General features: G+C 32.3%; 1 protein-coding gene across 5 annotated transcripts in view; it reads left to right on the top strand.

The window, feature by feature from the left end:
- LOC139503081 (adhesion G protein-coupled receptor B1-like) overlaps positions 1 to 26,176 on the top strand; it is a 35,049-nt gene extending 8,873 nt beyond the window's left edge. For 2 of the 5 annotated variants that reach the window (XM_071292759.1, XM_071292756.1), the window contains 18 exons: positions 72 to 143; positions 741 to 846; positions 1,128 to 1,247; positions 2,133 to 2,211; positions 2,597 to 2,718; positions 3,670 to 3,712; positions 5,242 to 5,365; positions 7,715 to 7,818; positions 8,782 to 8,884; positions 10,219 to 10,369; positions 10,842 to 10,911; positions 11,613 to 11,679; positions 20,231 to 20,316; positions 21,636 to 21,762; positions 23,324 to 23,365; positions 25,134 to 25,217; positions 25,565 to 25,811; positions 26,023 to 26,176. In XM_071292759.1, coding sequence (XP_071148860.1) covers positions 72 to 143; positions 741 to 846; positions 1,128 to 1,247; positions 2,133 to 2,211; positions 2,597 to 2,718; positions 3,670 to 3,712; positions 5,242 to 5,365; positions 7,715 to 7,818; positions 8,782 to 8,884; positions 10,219 to 10,369; positions 10,842 to 10,911; positions 11,613 to 11,679; positions 20,231 to 20,316; positions 21,636 to 21,762; positions 23,324 to 23,365; positions 25,134 to 25,217; positions 25,565 to 25,726 — 1,662 coding nt within the window. In that variant the 3' untranslated portion in view covers positions 25,727 to 25,811; positions 26,023 to 26,176. Of the gene's footprint in view, positions 1 to 71; positions 144 to 740; positions 847 to 1,127; positions 1,248 to 2,132; positions 2,212 to 2,596; positions 2,719 to 3,669; positions 3,713 to 5,241; positions 5,366 to 7,714; positions 7,819 to 8,781; positions 8,885 to 10,218; positions 10,370 to 10,841; positions 10,912 to 11,612; positions 11,680 to 20,230; positions 20,317 to 21,635; positions 21,763 to 23,323; positions 23,366 to 25,133; positions 25,218 to 25,564; positions 25,877 to 25,962 lie in introns of those variants that run through there. The other 3 variants (XM_071292760.1, XM_071292758.1, XM_071292757.1) reach the window with 2 other exon arrangements.
- The last annotated feature ends 893 nt before the right edge of the window (positions 26,177 to 27,069 follow it).

Raw genomic sequence — 27,069 nt, 5'->3', positions numbered from 1 at the left:
GTCATGTTACCAGGAAGATATTTCATCAATTTGGCTTAAAATAGAATAAAAGGTACACTTCAATATTCTAGATATTTGGTTCCCTTTGTAACAGTCTACTGGATGATAAAAACAGCAACAACTGGAATGAGTTGAAACTGAAGGTATGCCAATTTTATAATTTACAAGATAAAGCACGATAGAGAATTTCTATCTGAAAAGTTAATAAAGTTGTTAAAATTGTTGCTAAACCTTATACTCTATAAGACATGACACAATAACATAAAAGATATAGAAAAAAAAACTATTTCAATTTTTATATAAGAGTGCGAAATAATGTTTTCCCCTTTGAATTCTTTATAATGATAATGAATTTGATATTGTGTTAATGCTTCTTTACTTTTACTTTACTTCTTTTTTTTGGGGGGGGGGGGGGGTTCAGCACGGACATTATAAACTTGGTAGCTTTATCAATTATCGACAACAATACGCAGAACATACTATATAGGCAGTCGGAGGTGTTCCAGTGTTCCAATCTCCTTTATTGATAACCAGAACACCGAAGAACTTTTTTTTTGTTATCCATCTAATTTGACTTCACAATAATAACAGTAAGTTTGTTTTTGTTCCAACAATTTACCTTGAATTAACTTGACATGAATTTGGATTCCTACCAGATATTACATGTTTATAAGACAATATATATGGTTAATTTGTTGACATTGATATATTGTGTTTATTATAAACATTTCTACTATTAGGGACCTAGCAGTATAACAGGATTGGTAAAATCTGTTACTTTATACACAAAGAGCTATACTAATGTTATTGAACAGGAATATAACGTCGTTGAGAATAAGAATATAGGTAAGTTCCACTATACACACTTGTTATTAAAAGTTTTACAATACTAGTATACCCCTTTGGGGCGTCTGTTGTGTGTTTATTGTATAACAGTGGCCAAAATAAGAATCCAAAATGTAATCAGAAGAAATTGTGTTTACACTTGATGTTTTATATAACCAGTAGAAGTAAAATACAAAAGTTCAGTTTTGACAGAAATTTATCAGTAATGCATGGTCTTATTCACATGAACACGATAATGTTTGTCGCTGAAATTTGATAAATGTTGATTGCTTCTGTTATAGTGATTGAGGTAGGAAAGTTTCAAGCTGAAGATTTAACCGTTCCTGTCAAATCAAAGATATCAGAATCCTGGATTGCTGATTCTCAGACTGAAATAACCCTGGATAAGAAAAACTTTGATGGTATGTATCATATTTTTTTTCTTCATTTTCTCAAGTTTATATGTCGTAGAAAAAGTACAAATATTGCGAGACGATTGCAAGATTATGCATTGTGTTTATGTCAGATCTCCTATAGAAGATGGACGAAAGATGCAAGAAGGACAGTCAAGATAAAAATGAAAAAGACAAACAGACAAACAATAGTACACATGACACAATATAGAAAACTAAAGAATTATAAACACCATCCCCACAAAACTAGGATGATATCAAGTGCTCCGGAAGGGTAAGCAGATCCTGCCCCACATGTGACACCCGTCGTGTTGCTCATGTTATAACAAATCCGGTTTAGTCTTATTCGGTATGTCACATTCATGAAAGGGAATGGATTTTAGTTACGACGTAAGTAACAAATCCGATATCATCTGTGAAACGGTTATTTCATAACGGTCAATCAACTCGTGATGGCATGCGTAAAATTTACGAAGGGATGATTCGAACTTCACCATTTGGAACTCTTGGTTTAATAGCTTCCTTGTGAACAGCAACTCTCCATCAAGAAAACCATAATAGGAAATACAAGCACGGGCATATCGTATTAATTAAAATATGTATACCCCGTATGCAGGTGCTGCTGGAATGTTGCTACTTAGAAATTGAAAATTCACAATTGGAAAGCTTTTAAAATAACCTCTTTTGTCGTAAACTTTTGTTTTCAAACGATTCTCATTGTCAATTTCTAGATGTAAGTCAAGATGTGAGTCCGACTTATCTGTATCTGTTATATCCTTTATGTCTTGTTCGATGGGATAGATGCGTTCAACATAGTCACCAAATGTTGAATTATTTCGTGAGATATACATTTTTGATCATCTGAACGAGGAAATTTCGTTTATATATTTTTAGAACTGAATATAACTGGATATAGTACTGTGTTCTACAGAAATATTTCGAAGATATTTCCTGACTATTTTCAACAAAATGGGTTTGTACATATTTTTTTATTTTCATAGAATTAGAATCCATAGTTCCCTTTCGACTGCAAGATTTTATTAAGAGACATGTGTTTTATATAGTCAGGAAAACATTAGACATCGTAAAACATAAATAGTATTTGATAAAACAAAAAGTGTTTTCTTTTGAAACTGATATTTAAGGTAGCACAAAACTATTTGAAGAATTTGAGGGAATTATAATATAAATGTACGAAGTATTCTCCTGATAAGGTAGACAACTCTCTTAGTCAATAATACAGTTGTTTTTATAGTTACAAGCTTAGAATATATTGATAAAATACTTGACACAAACAATGCTATTTGGAGTTATGTGCTATAAGATAACCCTACTCTTTTGGTTATGTTTTTTTACAGAGAACTGAGTCTAACAAACAATAGCTATGGTGTGAATTCATTCGTTGCGGACTTTTCTATTGAGCCAACACCAGAAAGTTTAGATTATCCTTTGATTATAAAATTTCAGCACATATCGGCAAGTGATATTGTATTAGGTATAGGTGAACACATGCTTATAAAATGATTTAATTTGAAGCGTACGTTAATTAGAAGTATGCACATAATTATTAACCACGCGAATTCACTTTGAATATACAAGTATAGATATACTAAACTTGGAAAATGTTATGACTTTTAAACGAAGTGAGAACGGATGAGAAGCCGGGATAAGCGTTTCTTATACATGAATTACTCGCAAAGAGATCCAGTCAAATTGTCATGATGTGTAATTGTACTTACTAGTAATCAACACATTTTCTCTGATAAAACGAATGTATAGGATAAAAAAATCTTAAGGATCTTATATAACAAAATCATGTTCGCATGCAATTGGCCAAGGATAATATCTTATTGGTCAATACTTTACTCATATTCATGTTAAAACAGTATATTGGTGAACATCACATCTCTAAATAAGGTACTTATCATGAAACACGACCACAAGGAAAGTATCAATGTGTTTGTGCAAATAAAATACGATGAGGCCTACGGTTTACCACTACTGAAAAAATGGGAATCCTAATTTTATTCGTCATTCGATCATCATAGACAAGTCATGGGGTATTTTTACCTGATTTTTGATAGCTCAGTTTGTATTGAGACTAATCTTTTTCTGTATACTTTTAACGATTTTGAGCTTTATATATTTGTTACACTTAACTAAAGGTTACCTAAGTATACAGACCTCTTAAACCGTCTTTTATGCAGTAAATGGTGTATTGTTTGTTTCTGTTGACGTAAATACAAACCAAATAACACCCTTAACATGTCTTACCTTTTCATGAAAAAAGGCAACCGATTAACCCTTTTTCCTATCTCTTCATAAAAGATATTTGTGTATACTAAGATGCATAGTATGAAACGATTACATATTGACATAATCTTTGTTCTCTTCGATTCAAAACATTTTATTTGATTTTTTTCACAGGCAGGCTACTCAAAACCATTCTGCGGATTCTGGGATTTTGATATACCGTAAGTTTTACATGCTTCTAAATACAAAGACTATAAACACGTTACACATTTTGAAATGATTTATATGCTCGGAATGGATTTAATAAATATTCCTATTCGTATTCTCATTCTTATTCCTGACTTTGACAGATGTTGTGTGATTGATAATAAGACAACTCTCCACGAGAGATCCAATGCGTAAAGCCCATATCGCATAGTCAAACAATTCAAACTGATAAACAAACATTTATGTACCAAAAAAAGAAAACAACTAAATTAAAGGCTTCTAACTTTGGACAGACATTTACAGAATTTAGTCGGATCACGTTTGTTACATTATTTAAGTTCTTCATTTATTTAAAGAGGATTGCCAACAAACAGAGGCTACGTTTGGGTCTCCTCAACATTGATATATACCAATTCTCAATTACCAAATAGTATTTGTTTTGTTTTCAAATATGATTAACACAAGACCTGACAATATGTACAGGACAAAACATACGAATGTAATTATACTACGATTTTGAGCTTTCTAAAAAGCTGTGTAATGCTTAGCTCTATTCTTATTTGAGGTAATATGTGTGCATGTGGTTGTTGAATTATTATTGAAAATGTGGTATCTTTAGATATTGATTGATATAAAGAGTGTGCATTATACACTCATGCCTTAAAAAACAATTAATAACTTGTTGAAAAGTAAAAACTTACAAATAGACACGACTATTGAGGTGTGCCTCTCTGAAGTAGTGCCTTGATTGTCAGAAGTTATAGAATACAGAAAAAGCATTTTTGTAAACATTGAATACAAAGGAACATTGTTAAGCAAAGCAAATCGTGCAAATTGCAGAGTAACAGAGCAAATAAAAATGTATTAATAACTGACTTTTACATGAAATATTTGCATGAATTTATTACAGTTGATCGGAACTGAAATACACATAGTTAATTTGCCGGCATTTCATGTCTTATTCTGGTCGAGAAAAGTCTGTAAAGTTTTATATCATTTAAGCCAATAGCTGTTGCTGTATCTCAGCCGCATCACAATGCAAAAAAATCAGATACGTGATAAGAAATTAATTCAAGATGGCGTGTATGTCGACTTAAACTAATAGCTCCGCACCGTGATGCGAAGCAACAAACCCATCTACATTTTAGCAGGCCCCTAAACCTCACACTGACATGTGTGTAACTTTATAACAAACAAACTATAAAAAGCAGTCGAACAGGCTTAAAAGATGCACGAAAGATACCAGAGAGACAGTCAAACTCATAAATCGAAAATAAACTGACAACGCCATGGCTAAAAACCAAAAGGAAAACAGAAAAACAATAGTACACATGACACAACATAGAAAAGTAAAGAATAAACAACACGTAACTCATCAGATAAATACAAATAGAAATACATCTATCTAAAACACAGAGTAGACATGGACGGGTATTACAATGTTTATATTTATCATAATTAGTTAAATATTCTTAATATCATGTATCTATGATTTATGTAATTATGACGTGAATATCATTATCATTATAATTTCATACTACAGAGACACTCCGAATGGAGCATGGTCTACAGAGGGATCTACAGTTATTGAATCAACCAATAGTTATACAATCTGCCAATATAACCATACCACAAACTTTGCTATTTTGATGAGCCCAGTGAAAACGGTAAAACATTCACAAAACTTACATCCCAGCTGCTTTGTTCTAACAGGGGTGATCTGAGCCGGATCATCCCTACCAGACCACCCCAGCTTGAGTTGTTTTTTTTTTTTGCATGCTTTCCTTTGTTCTGTAACATTTTGGCGGGAATGTCTTATCCACTACAAAACTTATAATTAACTATACGGAAAAGACTATCCATCAAAATTGACGTAGAAAAAATCTAGTGCGTATGCTTTGATTCGAACTCAAGACCTTTAGCATATGAGATCACGACGAATTTGTTTTTTATCTTTATGACCACGACACATACCACTACACCAGGACGACTGGATACAAAGTATCAGTTATTTAACATACTTAAAGGACACAGCGTATTTTTATAAGTGAGGCGAGTTGGTAGATCTTTATGCAATGGGGTTAAAACCCTTTCTGTTTATAAGTAAGTTGTCAAACTGATTTTTCAATTTGATTTTACACTTTTTCAAAAGTGGGGCGAGTCTGTAAACAAGAGTGGGTCGATTTTTTTTTATAAAGTGGCGATCTAGTAAGGGCCGATTGGCCAGTGGGGCGACTTGACATTGTTTCATATCTTCTCATCGTGTTCGGGGGTCATAAAGGGTACACATGATATAGTAATATATGAAATATACTATAATGGTTGTGTGAAGTTGTTAACTAGAATTTATGAATTGTAAATGTTTTTTGTCTAGTCTAAAACAGCTGGGATGTAAAATAGTTATCCCATTCGGACTTGATGTGTCAGTGTTAGATCACTCTCGAGCCTCCGGCCATCGGGATGATCTTACACTGACACACCGCGTCCTCGTGGGATAACTATTACAGAACATACATATCCTTTCACTTAATTTATATTTAGTCACTGCATACTTTAAGTTGTGCTTTATCAAGTACCAAGACAGGAATATGACAGTTCTTGTCCATTCGTTTTTGATGTGTTTTGTTATTTGATTTTGCCATGTGATTATGGACTTTCCGAATTGATTCAGTATTTTTATGATTTTACTTTTTATTTCTTTATATACTTCTGTGAAATAATTAATAGAAAATAACCTGTGACAAGTGACCTACATCATACATGTCATAAGGCCAATTAAAGGTCCAAAGTATTTGTCCGTTTGGCAGTGAAAATTGAATGTTCAAAATAGCAAAAATACATCAATAAATTTTCTAAGCTTGATTACCTTAATATGATATCCATCAGGCCTGACTTCTTCGTATTTTTAGTATTGTTCTTTTCACCCTACAGATTTAAAAAAAATGCCAATCAGAGAGTACGATTCTACTATTGTCGCATTATTTGATAAACTAACCGGATTAGTCCTAGCTATTGTAGGGAATTTTCCCGATAAACGGTTATATCTATTCTAGTTAACCTTAATATCATTGAGTTAAAAAACCTTGATCAAAAGTGTAATAAATTGAAAATATATATTATTAGGGGGATTTGACGCTTTTTGTTATGCTATCGTTTCTTTTAAATGAAGCGCTTCTCTGCTCTTGCAAAATACGATTAAGACAATGCTTGAACAACCCATAAATGAATTAAAAAAGGAGTATATTAATTCTTAATCAATGTGTTGTTTATACATGTTATAATTCGTCGTCTTGTAGTATTCAAATTTGGATTTTGTTATAACCATAAAAAAATCATCACACTATACATATTTATCAGACACTGCAAAAATGGACATTCGTAGGCCTGTTGACCTGGCCACGGCTTATATGATTTGTCGAAAACTGTTCGATGACATTTTGCAATTTGTTGTTTTCAATGTTTTGTTCGTATAAAGATGTAAAAAGTATCTAATGATACTGTTATGCTACGTATTAAATATATATAGCATGTTCTCATGACATGCAAAAAGTCATCAATCAGAATTAGCTTATAATCTTTTCTGCAATCAACGTTTCGTGTGCACAACACTAATCAGTGATACTCGAACAAAACGGTCAGAGCTAAATCATTTAGCAAGTTTAAACAGTGTTTCAAATCTGCATATGGTCATATTATTGGAGTTTTCGTAATAAAGACAACAAGGAAAAACATCATTAACAAATCATTGAAATGTTTAAGGGGATAATTTTATTGTATTCTTAGATAAGACGGCATCAATTGGCAATTTGATGGTCGCAAATTAAGTTTGCTGTCGGAGCCTAAATTCAATATCGTTACCTACATTCAAATTTGAAGCTGACAGAGAAAAGCGTCAAATCATATATTAAAAGCTTGTCATACGCTGTCTGCACATGCCCGTATGTTTTAAAGCATCAGCTGTGAATTAATGGCATGAACGTTACAAACGTTGTAGCATTATAATTTGTTTTTAATAGCCCGATTTGCACAGCCAACCATTGAGTATAATATCAACTGCTGGATGTATTGTATCTATTGTCTTCCTGATATTCACGATCGTGGTACATTTTGTTCTATGGAGGTACGTTCTTATGCAATTATTTATAGTGATCTAATTTATAATGTATAAAAAAAAATATTGAACATCTACAAATGACATTAGACTTACCTTTTTCCCGAATAAATGATAGCAAAAGGTGAAATAACAAAAGTACTGAACTCAAGATGAAATTGTATTTTGAACATGCATGGGGCGAATTACATTGCAATATAATGCATTATTTTACAATTATTTTGACAAAATCATGCATTAAATTACAATTACAATTACATTCCTTTATCAAAGTTATGCATTACGACATTTTGAAAAACAACATAAAGCCAAAAAAGATTCTACCATATGCAATAACTGTTCCCTATACATATTGAATTTAAGAATCAAGTAAAAAGTCTATTGAATATAACCATTACATTTTAACATCATAATGATTTCAATGTATACATCTCTGCATTTTCTATAAAAAGAAATTACAGAGATGAAGTTTAATATTTATTTTAACTAATGTTAACTTCACCTTATGCATATACATTTTTTTTTATAAATTTTAATCAAAAATATTTACTGAGAATTTCTCTCTTAATTACATATTAACAATGAGCTTAATTTATGACACAGTGTCAAAACGGTGAAAACATCTATTGGCAAACAATCTAATAAGTGTTTATGACAATGGTGTTTTTTTCTGTTATTTAATCATGAAAAGGTATTCATTGTTGTTTTAACAACAACAAAACTCTTTTATAGTAATGTTTTTTTAGATAATCATAAAGAGAGCAATATCCCAATGATTATGTAACAATTAATTCAGCAATCTTAAATTCTGCTTTAACTAACTCTGCAACATTCTATAAAATATATATAGTATGTGAAAAAATCAAGCTATGAAATGCAATGTAATACTGTACTCATAGTATGCACTAAAATGATGGCACTTATTTAGATGACTTTGTTTTTAAAAAGCAGTACTATTTGTTATACTTGTAGACACGTAAGAAGTGATAGAGCAAAAATACTAATGAACTTGTGTGTGGCTTTAATTTTGTCGTATGGCCTGTTCTTAGCTGGTGTTACAAGAACTGGGAATAAGGTAATGATAATATAAATGTAATGCATATATTTAATATATATGTATGGATAAAGGGAAATATAAGTACTAGTAACAAATTGTATTATACAATAAGTACTAGTATATGTCAGTCAATACAATAACACAAATAACAAAAAGACATAAAGATTTCAACACCTCTTCTTTAACATCATACAAGTGTCTGTTAATTATGTCAAAATCCAAATTACTTTACACAGTAACATTATTTTATAACTTTCATGGTCTAAATTATCATATACATTGAGATTGGAATCCTATAGATGAGAATTAAGGTGTCTTACTGTACAATATCTATGATGATACAAGGAATTCTAACCTGTATGTTGTTTTGTTTGACAAATATGATATGGAATTTTATTTGCACGGTTGACGCATATCCTTGTCATTACATTGGTCATGTGTGTCCGACGGTTATAATATCAATGATTGTCTGTATCTAACAAGACTTCTAAATGAAATCTTAACGAATGGCATATATATCGACATAGAGGAATAATGACTAATTTAGTACTCCTTGTAACTCGATTTAAAACAAAATATAAAAAATAAAAAAGCTAGACAAAAATGGTGGTACACATAATAGCCAAGACAATTCACGTCTGTTTTAGCCTGAGAAAAATAGTACAATACTATGTCACAAAAAAAAAACAGATCGTTAATGGAAAATTTCTTATTTAAATAAATCTGGCGTATTGTTCTAATTAATGCTAGGGTTACATTCTCAAAGATTCACATTGAAGCAAGTAAAACACTATGAATGCACAATTTTAAATTGTTTATAGAGAATGCAGTTTACTGTAAGTCAAACATTCCAATAAATGAGTGGCTAGGTAGGGTTTACGGAATAGAGAAAAATGGGTAAAAAATTGAATAGCAAATATGTATTTATGCTTAAATATAAAATATCACGTCACTGGGACAGAATATGAAGAATAAATCGATCGATTGGTCAAAATGGCGTCCAAATGAAGAGTAGATAGAATATGAAGAATAACTCGATTGATTGATTAACGTGGTATCCAAATAGAGAGTAAACAAAATAGCGCAAATAATTTGAAATACGGAAATAAAGCCCATAAATAATTTGGCATTGTCTTTGTAAAATATTGCAGAAATTTAAGATATCATGAAGTTAAAATACCACTGTTCAAAAGTCATAAATCGATTGAGAGAATACAAATCCGGGTTTCAAACTAAAGTGTGACAAAAACAAACGCCAACATACATAGAAACGAACTATTTAATATTTTATATTTTATAAACCAAAAGCTGCAAACAATAGACAGACGCATTATTATTTATATATTTTGAAGGATGTTTGTACAGGAATCGCGGTTGGACTACACTACATATTTTTGGTAGATTTTGCCTTGATGTTAGGGGAAGGAATTCAAGTAGCAATAATGGTTGTTATTATTTTTCGTACAAAATCAATAATTCAGTGGTTGATTCCTTCATGTTGGAGTAAGCATTATCTATTATATTTGTACAAAATATTGTCCTTTCTTTGATTGAAAATCTTTTATAGTCGTTGTTCAAATTTGCAACACAGATTTTTTAACCTTGAATTTAATGTGACAAACATTGTCGATTTGAAACGAACTGTGTTCAAGGCCGAGGACAGTAAACAAAATTTCTGCATACAATTTGTTAAGTTTTTGTAATACATACGATTTTACTTTATTGTCATGACATGATATTTGAAAACATATTAACTTTTTATATGGAAATAATAAATAGACGCTTTTGTTTTATCGTCTGAAATCATTTTTTGTTAAATTATAATTTATAAACGATACATAAACATAACACATGCTAGTATTTTATCTGCTGAATTACATTCATGAAATAATAGATCATTTCACTTACAACCTACATTTCTTAAAGTATCTTAATTTGATAACTCATGTACTATTTATAAAATCGTCAATTTCAGTTATTCCCGCTGTGATCGTAAGCATTTCTGCAGGGGTAACCAAGTTAGAAGGATATGGCAATGACAGATAGTAAGTATGCGTACAGATTTGTAATTAATCTTAAACTAAAATCAAATTTCTAAAAGCCAAAGAAAATATCAATTTACTACAGAAAAAATATTTTTTCTAAATAAAATAAAAAAAGACTAATCAGTTTTTGTAATTTTGTAGTAGGCAAACAAACATGAACTTTGATTAACTTTATGATTTTATTAGGTACTCTTAGTATTCTGAATATATTCCATATAAATCAATTCCAAAAATTTATTTTTCATAAAATTCTTTATCTAGTGAATCTATGGCAAATTGTAAACAAGATCATACCACAATGTTCTTATCTAATAAGACAAGAAAAAAATACCGAACTATCGAATGGTACACACAACTATCATATATCTGAAATGGCACAGGGATTTTGAAGATAATGTAAAAGATGTACGTGAAAAAGATTTTAACAAATCATATCAGAATATATAAAACAAACGTTACATAAACACTAGAAATACAAAAATGTAAAACATATAGAAAGGACAACATAAATTCGAAAATAAGCCTTAAGCTATATCATCACACGGATAAAGTCAGGCGTTCTAGATGGTAAGGTAACTGTATTTTCCTTATCATATGGAAATTTTAGTGACTTGAAAAATATCATTGAAACACAATTCCAATAAATTTTCAAATATTAGGATAAGTTAACTGTTTAATATATTAAGTAAGTCTGTTTTTAGCTGTTGGCTTTCCCTAGAATCCAAACTCATCTGGGCTTTTATAGGACCTGCTATATCGGTAGTTGTGGTAAGTTCTGTGAAATTGATTATTGTTGTGATAAAAGATTAATACGATTTTTCCACAGACATCTCATATACAATAGATATTTTAAATTAAAATCTCAATAATACTGAACTCCGAGGATAATCCAAGACGGAAAGTCCCTAATCAAATGGCAACATCAAATAATAAAACACATCAAAGGAATGGACAACAACGGTCATATTCCTGACTTCGTACAGGCATTTTTAATTGAAGAAAATCGTTTCATAGCGCTAAACCTCTCACTTGTGTGACAGTAAAACATCCTTAAAGGTCCTATACATTTGTTATCTTCTTACAAGTGTTTATCCTTTCAGTTTGTATCAATATATGGCTTTTATTTTATACTATGTGTATGTTAGTGATTTCCGATTGCAAAAAACGGAGGTAACACAAAACAGCGTTGCTTTCGAATAGTGATTTCAGAAACACTTCGAATAAAAGTAAAGGCGAAAGTAACCAAACAATCAAATTACAATTAACAAACCGATGTGAAGAGGTCTACATTCAACATAAATCTAAAGATGAGTTTCTTTACAATACAAAATAATTCGTGATAATTCTAAAAAATGGGGGGAAAAAGAATCATTTTTTCTTTTCTTTTGTCACATAGGTAGTGTACCGCTTGCTTTATCGGAGGAGTATTTCGTCAGTTTTTGGTCGATGCCACTGCTGGTGGACGTTTAGTCCCCGGGGGTATCACCAGCCTATTAGTCAACACTTCGGTGTTGACATGAATATCAATAGTTTGGTCATTTTTATAAATTTCCTGTTTACAAAACTTAGAATTTTTCGAAAAACTAAGGATTTTCATATCCAAGGCATAGATTATCTTAGCCGTATTTGGCTCAACTTTTTTGGAATTTTGAATCCTCAATGCTCTACAACTTTGCACTTGTTTGGCTTTATGAATATTTTGATATGAGCGTCACTGATGAGTCTTATTGTAGACGAAACGCGCGTCTGGCGTACTATATTATAATCCTGGTACCTTCGATAACTTTTGACTCTTCATTGACGGTCTTTTACAAAATATTTGAAAACCTTAAACGAAACACAAGTGTACTCAATGTCAGAATAGACATCATATCTACGCATGCATTCAAAATGAACTAAAAAAATGTCCGTTTTTACATGTTATTGCCAAAATTCCGATATACTGTTCGGCAAATCGATTTTATGTCGTGTTTTAACGTCACTTTTTAGCACCGCTTTTGGACTATTTCGTAGTGGCCAGTTTTTAATTGGCGGAGGAAGCCGGAGTGCCCGTAGAAAACCACCGCCCTTCGAAAGGAAAACTGACAATCCGAGTCGAGTGCACCCGCATGAACGGGGTTCCAACTCACAACCTCAGTGTTGACTGGCTCTTGAATACAGTAGTAACTACTTTTTTCTTCTTGATGAAAATTTATTCAAATACTTAAAATAAAAATTCACCAGACAGTATATACATTCCTGGTGTCACAGACAGACGGTTACGTGTATTCGGTTAAAATAACAGAAATGCAATAGTATTGTTTATATATTATGTTACATATCAACTAGTTTAGTTAAAAATTAATACGATATTTCTGAATGGTTATCTGTTACTTAAATAACGAGATTGTCCGATATAAAATATTTTTCTAATAAGAAATGTTATTTTCTCTGATTTAAACGATAAAAATAGTGACATGATATTATGTACTTTTCTTACAATGTTTTAAATTAGTCTACTAAATTGAGTTCAGCTTGAGGATTCAACAACACGATTTTATTTTTACTTTTATTGATACTAAATCTGGCTATACTCTTAATTAAATTAGCGAATTAAAAACTAAAATCGTAACTTATCTTCATAAAACCCATAAGCATCGTTTGGTCAAAATCAATCGTATTTACAAAGGTATTATCAACAGTGCACATAACATTTATCAAAAAATTCAGTTAATTTTGAATGATTGGCACAATTGAAAAAATATGTTTTAAATCTTTTCTAGATTGTGCACACACTTGACAAGTGTTATCAGACATGGTACATTTTTAAAAAATAACCTTAGTAAACAAAGTTCTGTGAAGTACTTGCAAATTAAGTTCCCTGCATTCACCAAACAAGATATGTTAATTTGAAAAAAATATAACACTTTGAAAGTTCTACTTTCGGATACTTTTCAATCCAATCAGATTCTGATACAGGTGATTTTCCAACAACTTTTATTAAGAAATAATAAAATACATAGACCACTCGGCCACCGATGCGCTCCTCGGTAAAGCGATATATCTGGTCATTCTCGCTGCTGTATATTATTTCACCTTGAGCATACTTACTTCTATGTGATTGGACAAAATGCGTATACCATCTTTGTTTACATATTGATTCTTACATTGATACCATTGAATTATCAGATTTAGCCAATCAAGATGTAGTCCGGCCGATTGGTGCAGATATAGAGCGGAATTGCTCACTTGATGAGGAAAGCGTGAAACTTTGCATAGAAGTTCTTGATTATATACCCTTTGATTTCAGCTATGGACCCACTCTGAAAAATCCAAAATGGCTGCCATTTTCAAGATGGCGGAAAAACGGTATAAATATCAAGATTGTCCTATAGGTATTCTATATAATTTCGGAGATTAAAGAAATGATTCTTTAAAAATGGACTTCATGTTCTTAAATTTGTTATCAATTAATTTCAAAATATAACAAAAAATATTTGGTTGTTTCTAGAACACATACATTTGCAAATATGGCTGCATATACAAAAACAAAAAGAGAAATTGAAAAAGTTAATCAATATGTTACATGTTATTGTAATTGTTCTTTAAACGCTGTTGGAATGAAATAGGTTGAAACTAGTCGATTGAACTTTTAATTTAATATATGTCGGTTAAATGTGGTGGAATAGTAAGTTACTCATCTGAGCTTTGAGGCAGTGCCGGGGGCACCTTGTCTCGTGTCTCTTCAATGCCACGTCTTACGTCATTTATCGAGTTTCCATCTACCGTACCCACTGCATCGTCAAATTATTCTATGTACTCCATAGATGTACCTTTCTTCAGGGGGATAAGACGATTGCATTCACTTAAAACGGTTAAGGGTCAACTATTTCCTTTTCCAACTACGTGCGAAACAAATTCGCAATTATTCGCGAGTATGGTCCTAGAATTCACTCCCGGTCAGCACTTTTATTAGTTTTAATGGTAACAGTCATTTTTGAGTTTGGCGGAACTGTGATGGTTCGTTTTATGCAAACTTGCTGAGTTGAAATCTCGTTTTCATTGTTAACAAATGCCGCATTTATCACTCTATTGTTGATGGTAATTGTGGGAGCACTCAGGTTTATCACTGCGCTCAGTGTGTCCAAAGTACCTACCATAAGTATAACATCGTCTGTTAATGGCTCTTTGCAAACATCCAATTGTATGTTTACTCTATTAATGTCAAGAGTCGTTCTTTATAATCTTCCCAAATGACAAGCTGTTAACCCACAACACGTAGCGTTACGTTCTCCAAATCTAATTTTTTTTTGCCGGAATTAATTTCTCATTTACTAATGTTATCATTGCAGCAGTGTCCACAATCATGCTCACATTCTGGTCATGTATAGTACCTCTTACTGCTAAGCTCTTACACATTGTACTTCTGATGAAAATATCTGACGAGGACGTGGGCATCTGATCGATTTTGTGATGAGGTGATGTTTCATGGCCAATAGACTTTGTTGCACTTTGATTTGCTCCGTATCCTGGTGAAGGTGACCGTTGTCTGAAATAACCTGGATTTCTGGAGTTTGTCCGTGGAGATGCTAACCATATGATATCTAGCTTAGTGGGGTGTGTTGCTGATCGATAGGCATTAAGGTTGGGTGTATTTTTATCTTGCGATCTACCGCGATTGTATTGCTCAGGAGATCTTCCACGTGTAGATTGATCAGGTGATCTACCATTTAACTGGTGATCTTCCATGATTACTTGATCAGAAGAACCGATGTTATATTGATCGGCCAATCCACGGTTATGCTGATTAGTTGAAAGCATAACATCAGTTAGTTTTGTGACAATTTGTGTGAAGTTACGCACCTCATTATCCAAAGGACTGCTCATATTTTCTTTTATCGGTCGGTGATACTGCGCCATCAGCAAAGTAGACTTGTCGATGGTCATAATTGGCACTTTTTGATCCATATATCGCCATCTGGTTTGCTATTAGTTTTCAATTGTTTTAATCGCCTTGTTGAATGTTTCTGGGTTCCTCTCTAGAACATGCCTTATAGAATCTTTGTCTTTACATCCTCAAGGGATTGCTTCAGTTCCAATCCGGTTTGATCTTTCTTGCTGAAGAGCTGCTCCAAATGAATGCTTTTTTTAAGGCCTTGGAATTACCATCTGTGTTTACCTTGCGAGCGTACTCAAAGCCAACATCAGCCTGGAAATCTGGGACCTACACACATTTTTCCTGTTATACCATTGTTATCTACCGACAGTTCGTTCAAATTGGTAAATGAACGCCGCCCAAGTCATGGATCCTCTTCAATTGAGTTTTTGCATTTTTTGGGAGGTGGGTTTCGGCTCCGGTCCATCGGGTATATTCTCTCTCCAATGAGGAGTCTGAAGAAGAGTGTTGCTACACTCTTTTGGTTTCGCTGACGAGGTTGTCATAATTGGAGTGATAAATGTGGGATTTATTATTGACTCGACGGGGATGATACCGTAAGTATTAGGCACTGCATTCAGCATTGGAGAAGCTTGATAGAATCAACTTGCAGCCAATTGTTTCTGTAATGGTGTGCTGCTCTTAACTTAATATTATTGACTCATAGTAGATGGTCAGTGCGCGTAAGAAGACACATGATTAGTATTAGAGGTTTGTAGTATTTTCTTAAATAGAGATTGTTGTTGAATAATTTGAACTGTCTCATGCAGGGCAAGGGCCCTGGCATAGGACTTTTGACTTATGGTGAAGACACCTTCAACATAGTTGGTGCGGTTGATGGTTCATGCGAACTACAATTGGGGAAAGACCCAAGGCATGGATTTTGTTGAGTACTTTTGGTAAACTTGCGTTGTACTGGCTAAGGTCACATTTTGGCTTAGATGATGTGTCCATTGGAGGAATTTTAACTTCTATATTTCGATTGTCCAATAATTCATTTACAACAGATGCCAGTTGTTGGAAGGTACCCTGCTGTTCAAATGCACTTTTAAATTGAACTGTGTCTCCTTCCTCAGTTGTTGTCAGCTTGTCCATTCATCTCACCACAACATTGAATATCGTATTGGTCTTACCATCAATTCCGCCAAGCAATTATTACTAGCCTTGTGGTCTATCATGTCTTTAGACTGCTGAAGTTGCCTAGATATTGCTCTCATCTGTTCGTTATTAATATTCATTGCCTCTTTCTGTTCAGCTTTAAACGTAATGTGACCAACACATATCTTATCAATTCGCGCGTCGCTCTGTTTTATATTGCGGTAAATCTCAACTGTTCTTTGAGCATTAGATTTTCTATCTGCTAAAAATTCCTGGTACAATAGTTTAATAGTAATTTCTGAGCTGTCCTCTGTTAAAACGTCTTCAGCTGTGGTTTCTCCATATCCCCAAGTGATTCCAGTTTCTGCCATTTTAATGTTCTTGTCCGTGTTGTCCTCAATTCCTGCCATTTCACTGATATGTGTTTAAATGAATCTCAGTTCACAGTTTAATATCTCAAATAGCAAAATATTGCGACCCAAGAAATAAGATAGGCACTGAATAATATCTTAAGGCAGATAAATCCCAAACCACAGCTTTTATGTGTGACCCAAGACAACACACAGTGCAGCTTTTAATGAAGCTACAACTGCAGCTTTTTATAAAAGCAACTACTTTGTGTATGAAATGACAAGGAAGGCAAAATCAAAAAGGACAGAACTGGGACAGAAACTATAAATGACACTTTAAATCAATAAAATGCTTATATTCAGGTCAATTCTCAATAATGAATATTTGCTTATTTTTCAAGGAGGCCATTTTGAAAACAGCCGCCATTATGTATTTCAAAGATAGATCAAAACAAAATCTTGCTTAGTACACCAAGTCATTAAAATATGTTGATTTTTGTGCTTCTAGCATCATATCAACTGTGGTTTGTGCAATATTTGAAAATATTTTAGAACGTACGGCAGCCATCTTGAAATAAGCCCCATTTTGAATTTTAAGGGTGGGTCCATAGCTGAAATTGCTTAGTACACAAAAATGTACCATCATGCAAAAATTGGTGCTTTCCTCATTCTTTGAGCAATTTTTTCACCGATCGGCCGGACTAATGATCTGTTCTAATGATTATGAAATAAAAATCCCTTTTTGAGCTAGTCAATGTCATTAATACAGAACATTTAGAATCATTTAGTGAGCCAATTAGGTTTTGACCACCCGTAAACTCATCCAATCATCTTATCAAATGTTTGGCTTTATGAATATTTTGATATGAGCGTCACTGATGAGTCTTATTGTAGACGAAACGCGCGTCTGGCGTACTATATTATAATTCTGGTACCTTCGATAACTTTTTACTCTTCATTGACGGTCTTTTACAAAATATTTGAAAACCTTAAACGAAACACAAGTGTACTCAATGTCAGAATAGACATCATATCTACGCATGCATTCAAAATGAACTAAAAAAATGTCCGTTTTTACATGTTATTGCCAAAATTCCGATATACTGTTCGGCAAATCGATTTTATGTCGTGTTTTAACGCCACTTTTTAGCACCGCTTTTGGACTATTTCGTAGTGGCCAGTTTTTAATTGGCGGAGGAAGCCGGAGTGCCCGTAGAAAACCACCGCCCTTCGAAAGGAAAACTGACAATCCGAGTCGAGTGCACCCGCATGAACGGGGTTCCAACTCACAACCTCAGTGTTGACTGGCTCTTGAATACAGTAGTAACTACTTTTTTCTTCTTGATGAAAATTTATTCAAATACTTAAAATAAAAATTCACCAGACAGTATATACATTCCTGGTGTCACAAACAGACGGTTACGTGTATTCGGTTAAAATAACAGAAATGCAATAGTATTGTTTATATATTATGTTACATATCAACTAGTTTAGTTAAAAATTAATACGATATTTCTGAATGGTTATCTGTTACTTAAATAACGAGATTGTCCGATATAAAATATTTTTCTAATAAGAAATGTTATTTTCTCTGATTTAAACGATAAAAATAGTGACATGATATTATGTACTTTTCTTACAATGTTTTAAATTAGTCTACTAAATTGAGTTCAGCTTGAGGATTCAACAACACGATTTTATTTTTACTTTTATTGATACTAAATCTGGCTATACTCTTAATTAAATTAGCGAATTAAAAACTAAAATCGTAACTTATCTTCATAAAACCCATAAGCATCGTTTGGTCAAAATCAATCGTATTTACAAAGGTATTATCAACAGTGCACATAACATTTATCAAAAAATTCAGTTAATTTTGAATGATTGGCACAATTGAAAAAATATGTTTTAAATCTTTTCTAGATTGTGCACACACTTGACAAGTGTTATCAGACATGGTACATTTTTAAAAAATAACCTTAGTAAACAAAGTTCTGTGAAGTACTTGCAAATTAAGTTCCCTGCATTCACCAAACAAGATATGTTAATTTGAAAAAAATATAACACTTTGAAAGTTCTACTTTCGGATACTTTTCAATCCAATCAGATTCTGATACAGGTGATTTTCCAACAACTTTTATTAAGAAATAATAAAATAAATAGACCACTCGGCCACCGATGCGCTCCTCGGTAAAGCGATATATCTGGTCATTCTCGCTGCTGTATATTATTTCACCTTGAGCATACTTACTTCTATGTGATTGGACAAAATGCGTATACCATCTTTGTTTACATATTGATTCTTACATTGATACCATTGAATTATCAGATTTAGCCAATCAAGATGATCTGTTCTAATGATTATGAAATAAAAATCCCTTTTTGAGCTAGTCAATGTCATTAATACAGAACATTTAGAATCATTTAGTGAGCCAATTAGGTTTTGACCACCCGTAAACTCATCCAATCATCTTATCAAATAATCCGTAACCACATGTTGATTGAATTTCATTTTACAATAGGTCCGGAAAAGGGTTTAATTGCTACAGAATTAGAGAAAACACTTTATTAAACAAACACTTATCATATGATACGTTTACTCTGCGTATGTATTCTGGTTTGGTCATTTTGTATGTTTATGTATTTAACCGAATTCCAAATTTTGTGGTTTCAGCGATTCCGATAATTCAGTCAATCATTTGGGACGCACCAATTCTATTGAGTGTTTATTCCTGTTTACAAGCAATGTTTCTATACTGTTGCCTGAAAACTAGTTTTTGATCATCACCTGAGTAGTCAGAGCGTCAGTACTGACATGGTTTTAGTATTATTTTGTTAAATTTCTGAATTTAATTGTCAATTTATTTTCGAATTACGAGTTTGAATGTCCTTCTTTTATCTTTCGTCTCTCTTTTACATTTATATGTATAATTTGAAATAATTTTCTAATATGTAGGCTAACTTTGTTATACTAGTCATCATGCTACATAGAATATTGACAGTAAGGGGTCTGCCGGCCAAAACATTGAAAGAAAAATCGAAGTAAGTCTTCTGCTTTGTATCTTATTTCAATCATAAAATTATAACAATTCGCCGTTTCAGAATTTAAAGCATTATTGGTGACATTTTCAAAAGCATACACCAAAATATTGGGATTTGTTATTAATGTACTAAACAATTGAAATTTAATTAATGACGTTATGTTATTTTCATTTTGGTGGTGTACGGATATTCGTATTACCCATAGCCTTTTAGCTTTTAAAGAGGCAAATTGAAAACAGCTTTAACCTTCTAGCTTTTGTTTGAATTGGTTTTATAAATATCTTCTTATGTATGGCTATACCCGAAATCGAGAACGGAATCGAGGAATGTGTCAAAGAAATAAAAAAAAAATAAAGGCAACAGTAGAATACTGTTCAAAATTCATAAATCGATTGAAAGAAAACAAGAAATATAAAGCGTGTTACGAAGCTAAAAGATTAGGAAAAATTAACGTAACATTGCAATGATACAGACATATAACGGTATTAATGTGTTGTAATTTGTGTATGCCTGTTTCACAAATTAAACATTTTGGACAAATAATATATACATCGTACTTGTGGAGGAAGTCGGCGTGCCGGACTGAACTGTCGACCTGGTAGGAAAACTTACAATCCTAGTCAATAAAGATTGGAACTGAGTGCACATAATGCTCTTCAACTTCGTACTTTATTTGGCCTTTTTAACTTTTTTGGATTCGAGCGTCACTGATGAGTCTTTTGTAGACGAAACGCGCGTCTGGCGTATATACAAAATTTAGTCCTGGTATCTTTGATGAGTTTATTTACTCCATGCAAGATTCAAACTAACTTCCACGTTGTTGACTGGCTAATAATACAGTAGTTCTAAAACCAGGACCAATGCGGCACCGATTTCCCCTTTAATTAAAGACGATTACTTAAGAAATTTCACCTAAAGTGTATAAGGTAGGCAAATAAAGTAGCAGATGTATATGTTTGGCCTTTAGAATGTCAATTTGTTTTTAAACAACAATGATTTTATATAGTCATGTGTTTTTGTGACATGAACAATCAATTATATGTTTATGTTCTGTTGATACATTTTAAATCGATTACAAAGCTAGGTGTTTCTATCACCAAAATATATTATTTTATCTGTGCTTGATACAACATTTTAAAACACTTTTACTAATCGCTGCCCTCCAACTTCCTTCTTTGTCTAGATTGGAGCTCTACTGACGAGTCTAATGATCACAAATCGCGCATGTAGCCTAACAAATTTTAATTCTAGGATCTTTAATCAAATCAAAGAACCTGCATCATACATTTACATAGTTACATAATTTTTACATTTTGCAGGGCAGGAATAAAAAGTATCTGCGTTATATTACCGCTGTTTGGGGTAACATGGGTCCTTGGTGTGTTCTCTGTGAACGAAGACTTGGTTGTTTTCCAATACCTTTTTGCTATACTCAACTCATTCCAGGTATGTACGTCATTTGGGAAAATAAAAGTACAAAACAAAATGTATTATTATTATAAATTTATTCACGGTAAAAGATGGGAATATTAACATTAAAAGTCAAGCACATTTTCCTTTTTTATCTTTCAGCTTTTTTCAGTAGTGATAGTGATATTTGAATATCAGCATTTTAAATTCCACTTCAAGAAAATTGTACCACAATAAATATATAAAATTTGGAAATGAAATGGAGAATGTGTCAAAGCGACAAGAACCCGACCATAGAGCAGGCAACAGCCGAAGGCTACCAATGCACCAATGGGTCTTCAATGTTGCGAGATATTCCCGGAGACAAAGACCAGAGACTCCTGACTTGGGACAGGGGCAAAATTGCGGCGGGGTTAAACAGGTTTATGAGATCTCAACCCTCCCCTTTGCCTCTAGCCAATGTAGAAAAGTGAACGCATAACAATACACACATTAAAATTCAGTTCAAGAGAAGTCTGAGTCTGATGTCAGAAGATGTAACAAAAGAAAATATACAACATGACAATAATACATAAATAACAACAGACTACTAGCAGTTAACTGACATGCTAGCTCCGGAACCTCAATTAAACTGATTGAAAAATTATGTCTTCATCCTATGAATACCAGGCACAATCCCTCCCGTTAGGGGTTTAGTATATACTATTATAGAATATATGAGAAGAACATAACCCGTGTCATGCCAACCACTGGTTTTTTTTAAATAAATGTGTTTAATTCCGATGCAAAGACCCTATAAGTGAATCAATATTAAAGCAAAAATATGCAATCTGTAATGACCTGACAACAGTATCGTAACTATAGCCCTTCTTAATAAATCTGTTTAAAGGTTTTGTAAGCTATTGAGTTGAATACTGACATTTTTGTACTTTGTAAAGAATATATCCATAAAAGATTGGATGTGAAATACCTGAACGTATAAGATGTCTGCATGTTGAGCTATATTTACGAATTAGTTCATTATACCGATGATAGAATTTAGTAAATGTTTTGACTAGCTTGTGATATCGAAAACCCTGGTGTAATATTTTTTCAGTAATACATAAATTTCTCTCGCTAAAATATAAGACGTTATTGCAAACACGAGCGAATCGTACAAGTTGAGATATATAAACATCATAAGATGATGACAAGGGAACGTCACCATCTAAAAATGAATAATTAACGATAGGAAATGAAAAATCATCTCATATAATTACTGGGTCACTATAACTACTACATGAACTAGTTTGTTATTTGACTTGCAAAAGTATTACCATTTCAGTAGTCAGTACGCTTTTTCTTACACATCGGATCATTGATATTATATTTTTTTTTGTAGACTTAACTTTATGAAAAACGTTTAAAAAACTCGAAACCCGAATGTATTTTATATCCAAATTGTTAAAGTTTGTTTCCGATTTCGACTATTTTGTATGAGCTCTACTGATCGTTGCTATGTCGAAATAACACTGATCTAAGGTTTTTGACAGTATCCTTGTGTGATTTTATTAATTTCTATTTCAGCTCATGTTTTATAGAACATTTTTGTTTTCAGGGTTTCTTCGTGTGTTTGTTCCATTGCTTTCTGAATAAACAGGTATGTATATGTTCTTCATGGTCTTTGTCAAAGTTTGTGACTAATCACCACATAGCTGGTCAAAATAATTACAAATTTCGAATGTTAGAAATTACTATTTTCCCATATGACAATATGGATCCTACACTGCCTGTTTTCAATTTTGTATTATTAATTTTCATATAATCTAATTTGCAATTTTTTATTCAATGTTAACATTTCTGCTTTAAAACTTGTGCCAAATAATGTTTTCTTCACATTTCTGCTCATTTAATGAACAATTGCTGTTGAACCGCTTCAAGTAACTAAGTTAAATATCTCCAATCGACATGTATTTGTTGTATTTGATATCGGTAATTTGTTATCTACATATTTCTCTTGTTTCTTCAAATTAAAGAAGTCATAATGAAAAACTTTTAAGTTTTATTGAGCAATATGACAATGTTTTTCCAGTTGAGTTCTGTATAAATGACCAATATAGCAGTGAAAACCTTTTGACACTTTTATTTCATGACCCCACCTGACTTTCAGTGAGAGAAATTCCCATTTTTCATGAACTTCTTGTGTTCAAATCGTTTTTTCCATGATTAATCTTTATTAGAAACGCTCAGACTTGAACATTTGAGAAACGTGATTATAGAATACACACAAACGTAAGACGAAATATGACCAAAAAACTGTTTACAAAATATAGTCAAATTCCTGGTAGCAAGTAATTTTGTAACATGGCCATTTCTTACGTCTGTCAGTTCGTACCTCTGGCATTTCGTACCTCAAGTGACCATTTCGTTACTCAAAATGTGCCATTTGAAACCTACTATGAAAACCATATCGTAACCTATAGGCCAAATTTATCTACCATTCGTATCTCATGAACTACATAAATGGTTAACGTTTCGAACCATTTATTTGTAGACGTTATATCTTTTTTTTAAGATATTTATAAATCCATTTGAGATGTTTTTTTTTTAATATAACACAAATGAATTGCACCCAGAAGTTAAAAAAAATCATAAATTACAATGTGTTTGTTTGCAGGATTTTTCCTTTATCAATTATTGAAAAAAAATATGAGGATAATCAACCAACAAAAACGTATTTATCTGCAATTGTTTTTATAGTTATAAACAGTTGTTTATGTCAGCTGATATATTTACATAAGAAAAAATCCATGAATAAAAATGTACAATACACTATATATATTAGTCTCCCACACGTACGAAATGGTATACGTACAATCCTTCAAAGAATTTGTCTAGATGTTAATATTCCACGGTTTTGACAGAGTATAAAATGACTATAATTTAAATTCATCTATTAAACATTAAATTCTTCTGAGGGATTACAAATAAGTTTCTAAATGATTTATCAATTTATCAAACATAATAACAATTATAAGTTATACCTTTAACCATGCAGTGACTACGGTGCTAATAATATGTTACCCTTCCGGAGCTGATGAGATTAATTAGGGATTTTGGGGTTCGTGTTGCTCTTTCTTAACTTATCTATGTTGTGTTTTGTTTACTGCTGTTTTTGTTTCCTTTCTTGTTGTGCCATAACTGTTATTTTGTTGTGACTCATGAATTCGAAGGTCCCTTTGATATATTACTATATGAACTTTTTTCGTGATCTGTCGAATTTACATATTATGATATATATATAGGTTATTTTCATATTATTCGATCTGAATTTTTAGACGATATATTCACGTGAATGTTGTATTGAATTGCAAATATTTCATAATTTACTTTAGCTCCAATATTAGTATTTGCGTAATCTATCATAGGTCAAGCAAGGATATCAGCATTATCAAAGACGGCGAAGAGCAGGTCGAATGGATTCGAAATCATTCACACAATCCAGTACCTTTGTAAGCAGATTTGTATTTTATGTTTTCTTTTATCTGTACACAAGCTAATCAATCTTATAATTCACATCTATTAACACTTATATGTTTTACAAGCTCTACAAATATATATCAATTGGATAGTTCGTTATCTTCAAAAGGAGATTTAAACTGTAACTTTATGACAATGAATAAAGTAAAGCTGGAAAAAACAAATAACGTCAACACAAACCTTACCTAAACCTGGGGGTGTTTTTTTAACCCGCCTACTAGCGACGTTGTTGTAATTTTTAAGGAAAAGCTAATCTAAAATACGATATAATATTAAAACAGTAACACATCAGCATGTTTTTTTTTCCTTTTCATTCCAGGACAATCAAACAAAACAACAACGAGATAGTAACGATCCAATTTCTAAGCGGAAGACATCAAATGATGAAGGAAGTGATTTAAATCAAAGACGGCATCAAAACAATACTCCGTATTTTGATTCAATATTTGATAATATTGCTTATTCGCCTTCGAATACTTAAACTCCTAAAATTATGAATGGGAATTCGAACAAGTGGATAGAATATAACATTAGTGTTAACAAAATGAGAAGGTTATGCGATGAACATAATTCTTAATTGAACATCGAATTGGGCTTTTCATTTTAGCGTAACAATGAGTTGTATTACATTTGTCATTTCGAGACTTTTTATGGCTGACTGTTATACCTTGCGATATTGGATTTGCTCATTGATGAAGGTCTTATGGTGATCTGTAGTTTTGATTCATGTTTCATTTGGTCTCTTATGAAGAGTTATCTCATTGGCAATCATACCACATCTTCATTTTTATAAACATGCTGATGTCTTTTGTCAGTTTTACGATTTCCGTTTGAGAATCACAAAAATGCACGTTCTACATGTTGTACTTATTGATATTTGTATTTTTTACCAATAAAGTATTAGTTGCTACACAATAAAAGTAATAAAATATTTCCTCACCTATAACTATAGACATTGTTGAGCTACTTAATCATGTTGAGGCTGAATACTGCTAACCAACTTAGTTTAAAACGGCATGTATAATAATTATAAAGACGTGTAAAGAGTATGAACTTGTTTTGATGACTGAAGTTTAAAATGAAGTCATAAGTATCAGAAGTTAACCATGATTACCGACAAAATGGTTGTTTAAAGGCTAAATATGAAATGAGAAATTCACTAGCTTTAACATATACTACGATTGTCAATGTTAGCTTTTTACGTTATCATAGATACCAGGATTACCATTGTGAAAGCCCGACGCGCGATTCGACATAATCCAATATAAACATATGTGGGTCGCAATATTTGGCAACTTTGTATGTCTTTATGGATTTATAGTTTCTTTCATAGAGATGAATTTATACATCCCTAGTTTTTGAATAATTTGAATTAAAAGTTGCTAATGGAGGTTAATGTAGAAACGCAATATGGAACGGGGTATTATTATAATAAAGGTGTTATTTTAATTGATGAGTAATTGGTCGTCGATTCCCCTGCTGCTGGAGTTTGAGTTCCCGTATGTATCATCCTATCAGTTGTCCAAATTTGGTACTGGCATGGAAAATATAAAATGAGAAGATGTGGAATAATTGCCAATGACACATCACTACACACATGACACATGACACAAGAAAATATATTGAATAGAAGTTGACTATAGGCTCGAAATAACTTATGTACAACAATTCAAGCAAGAAAAATAACGACCTGGCAGATATTCAAAACAACGAAAGAAGTACAAATTTAATATAAAGCAACAAATGGCAACAACTGATTTGAAAGGTTCATGACATGGTTCTTGAACATATATAAGCAGTTGTTTTAAACATGTTTACGGGTAC

The sequence above is a fragment of the Mytilus edulis genome, chromosome 14, assembly GCF_963676685.1.
Source record: "Mytilus edulis chromosome 14, xbMytEdul2.2, whole genome shotgun sequence".
Classification (NCBI taxonomy): Eukaryota; Metazoa; Mollusca; class Bivalvia; order Mytilida; family Mytilidae; genus Mytilus; species Mytilus edulis.
This window is presented reverse-complemented; position numbering and strand designations above follow the sequence as displayed.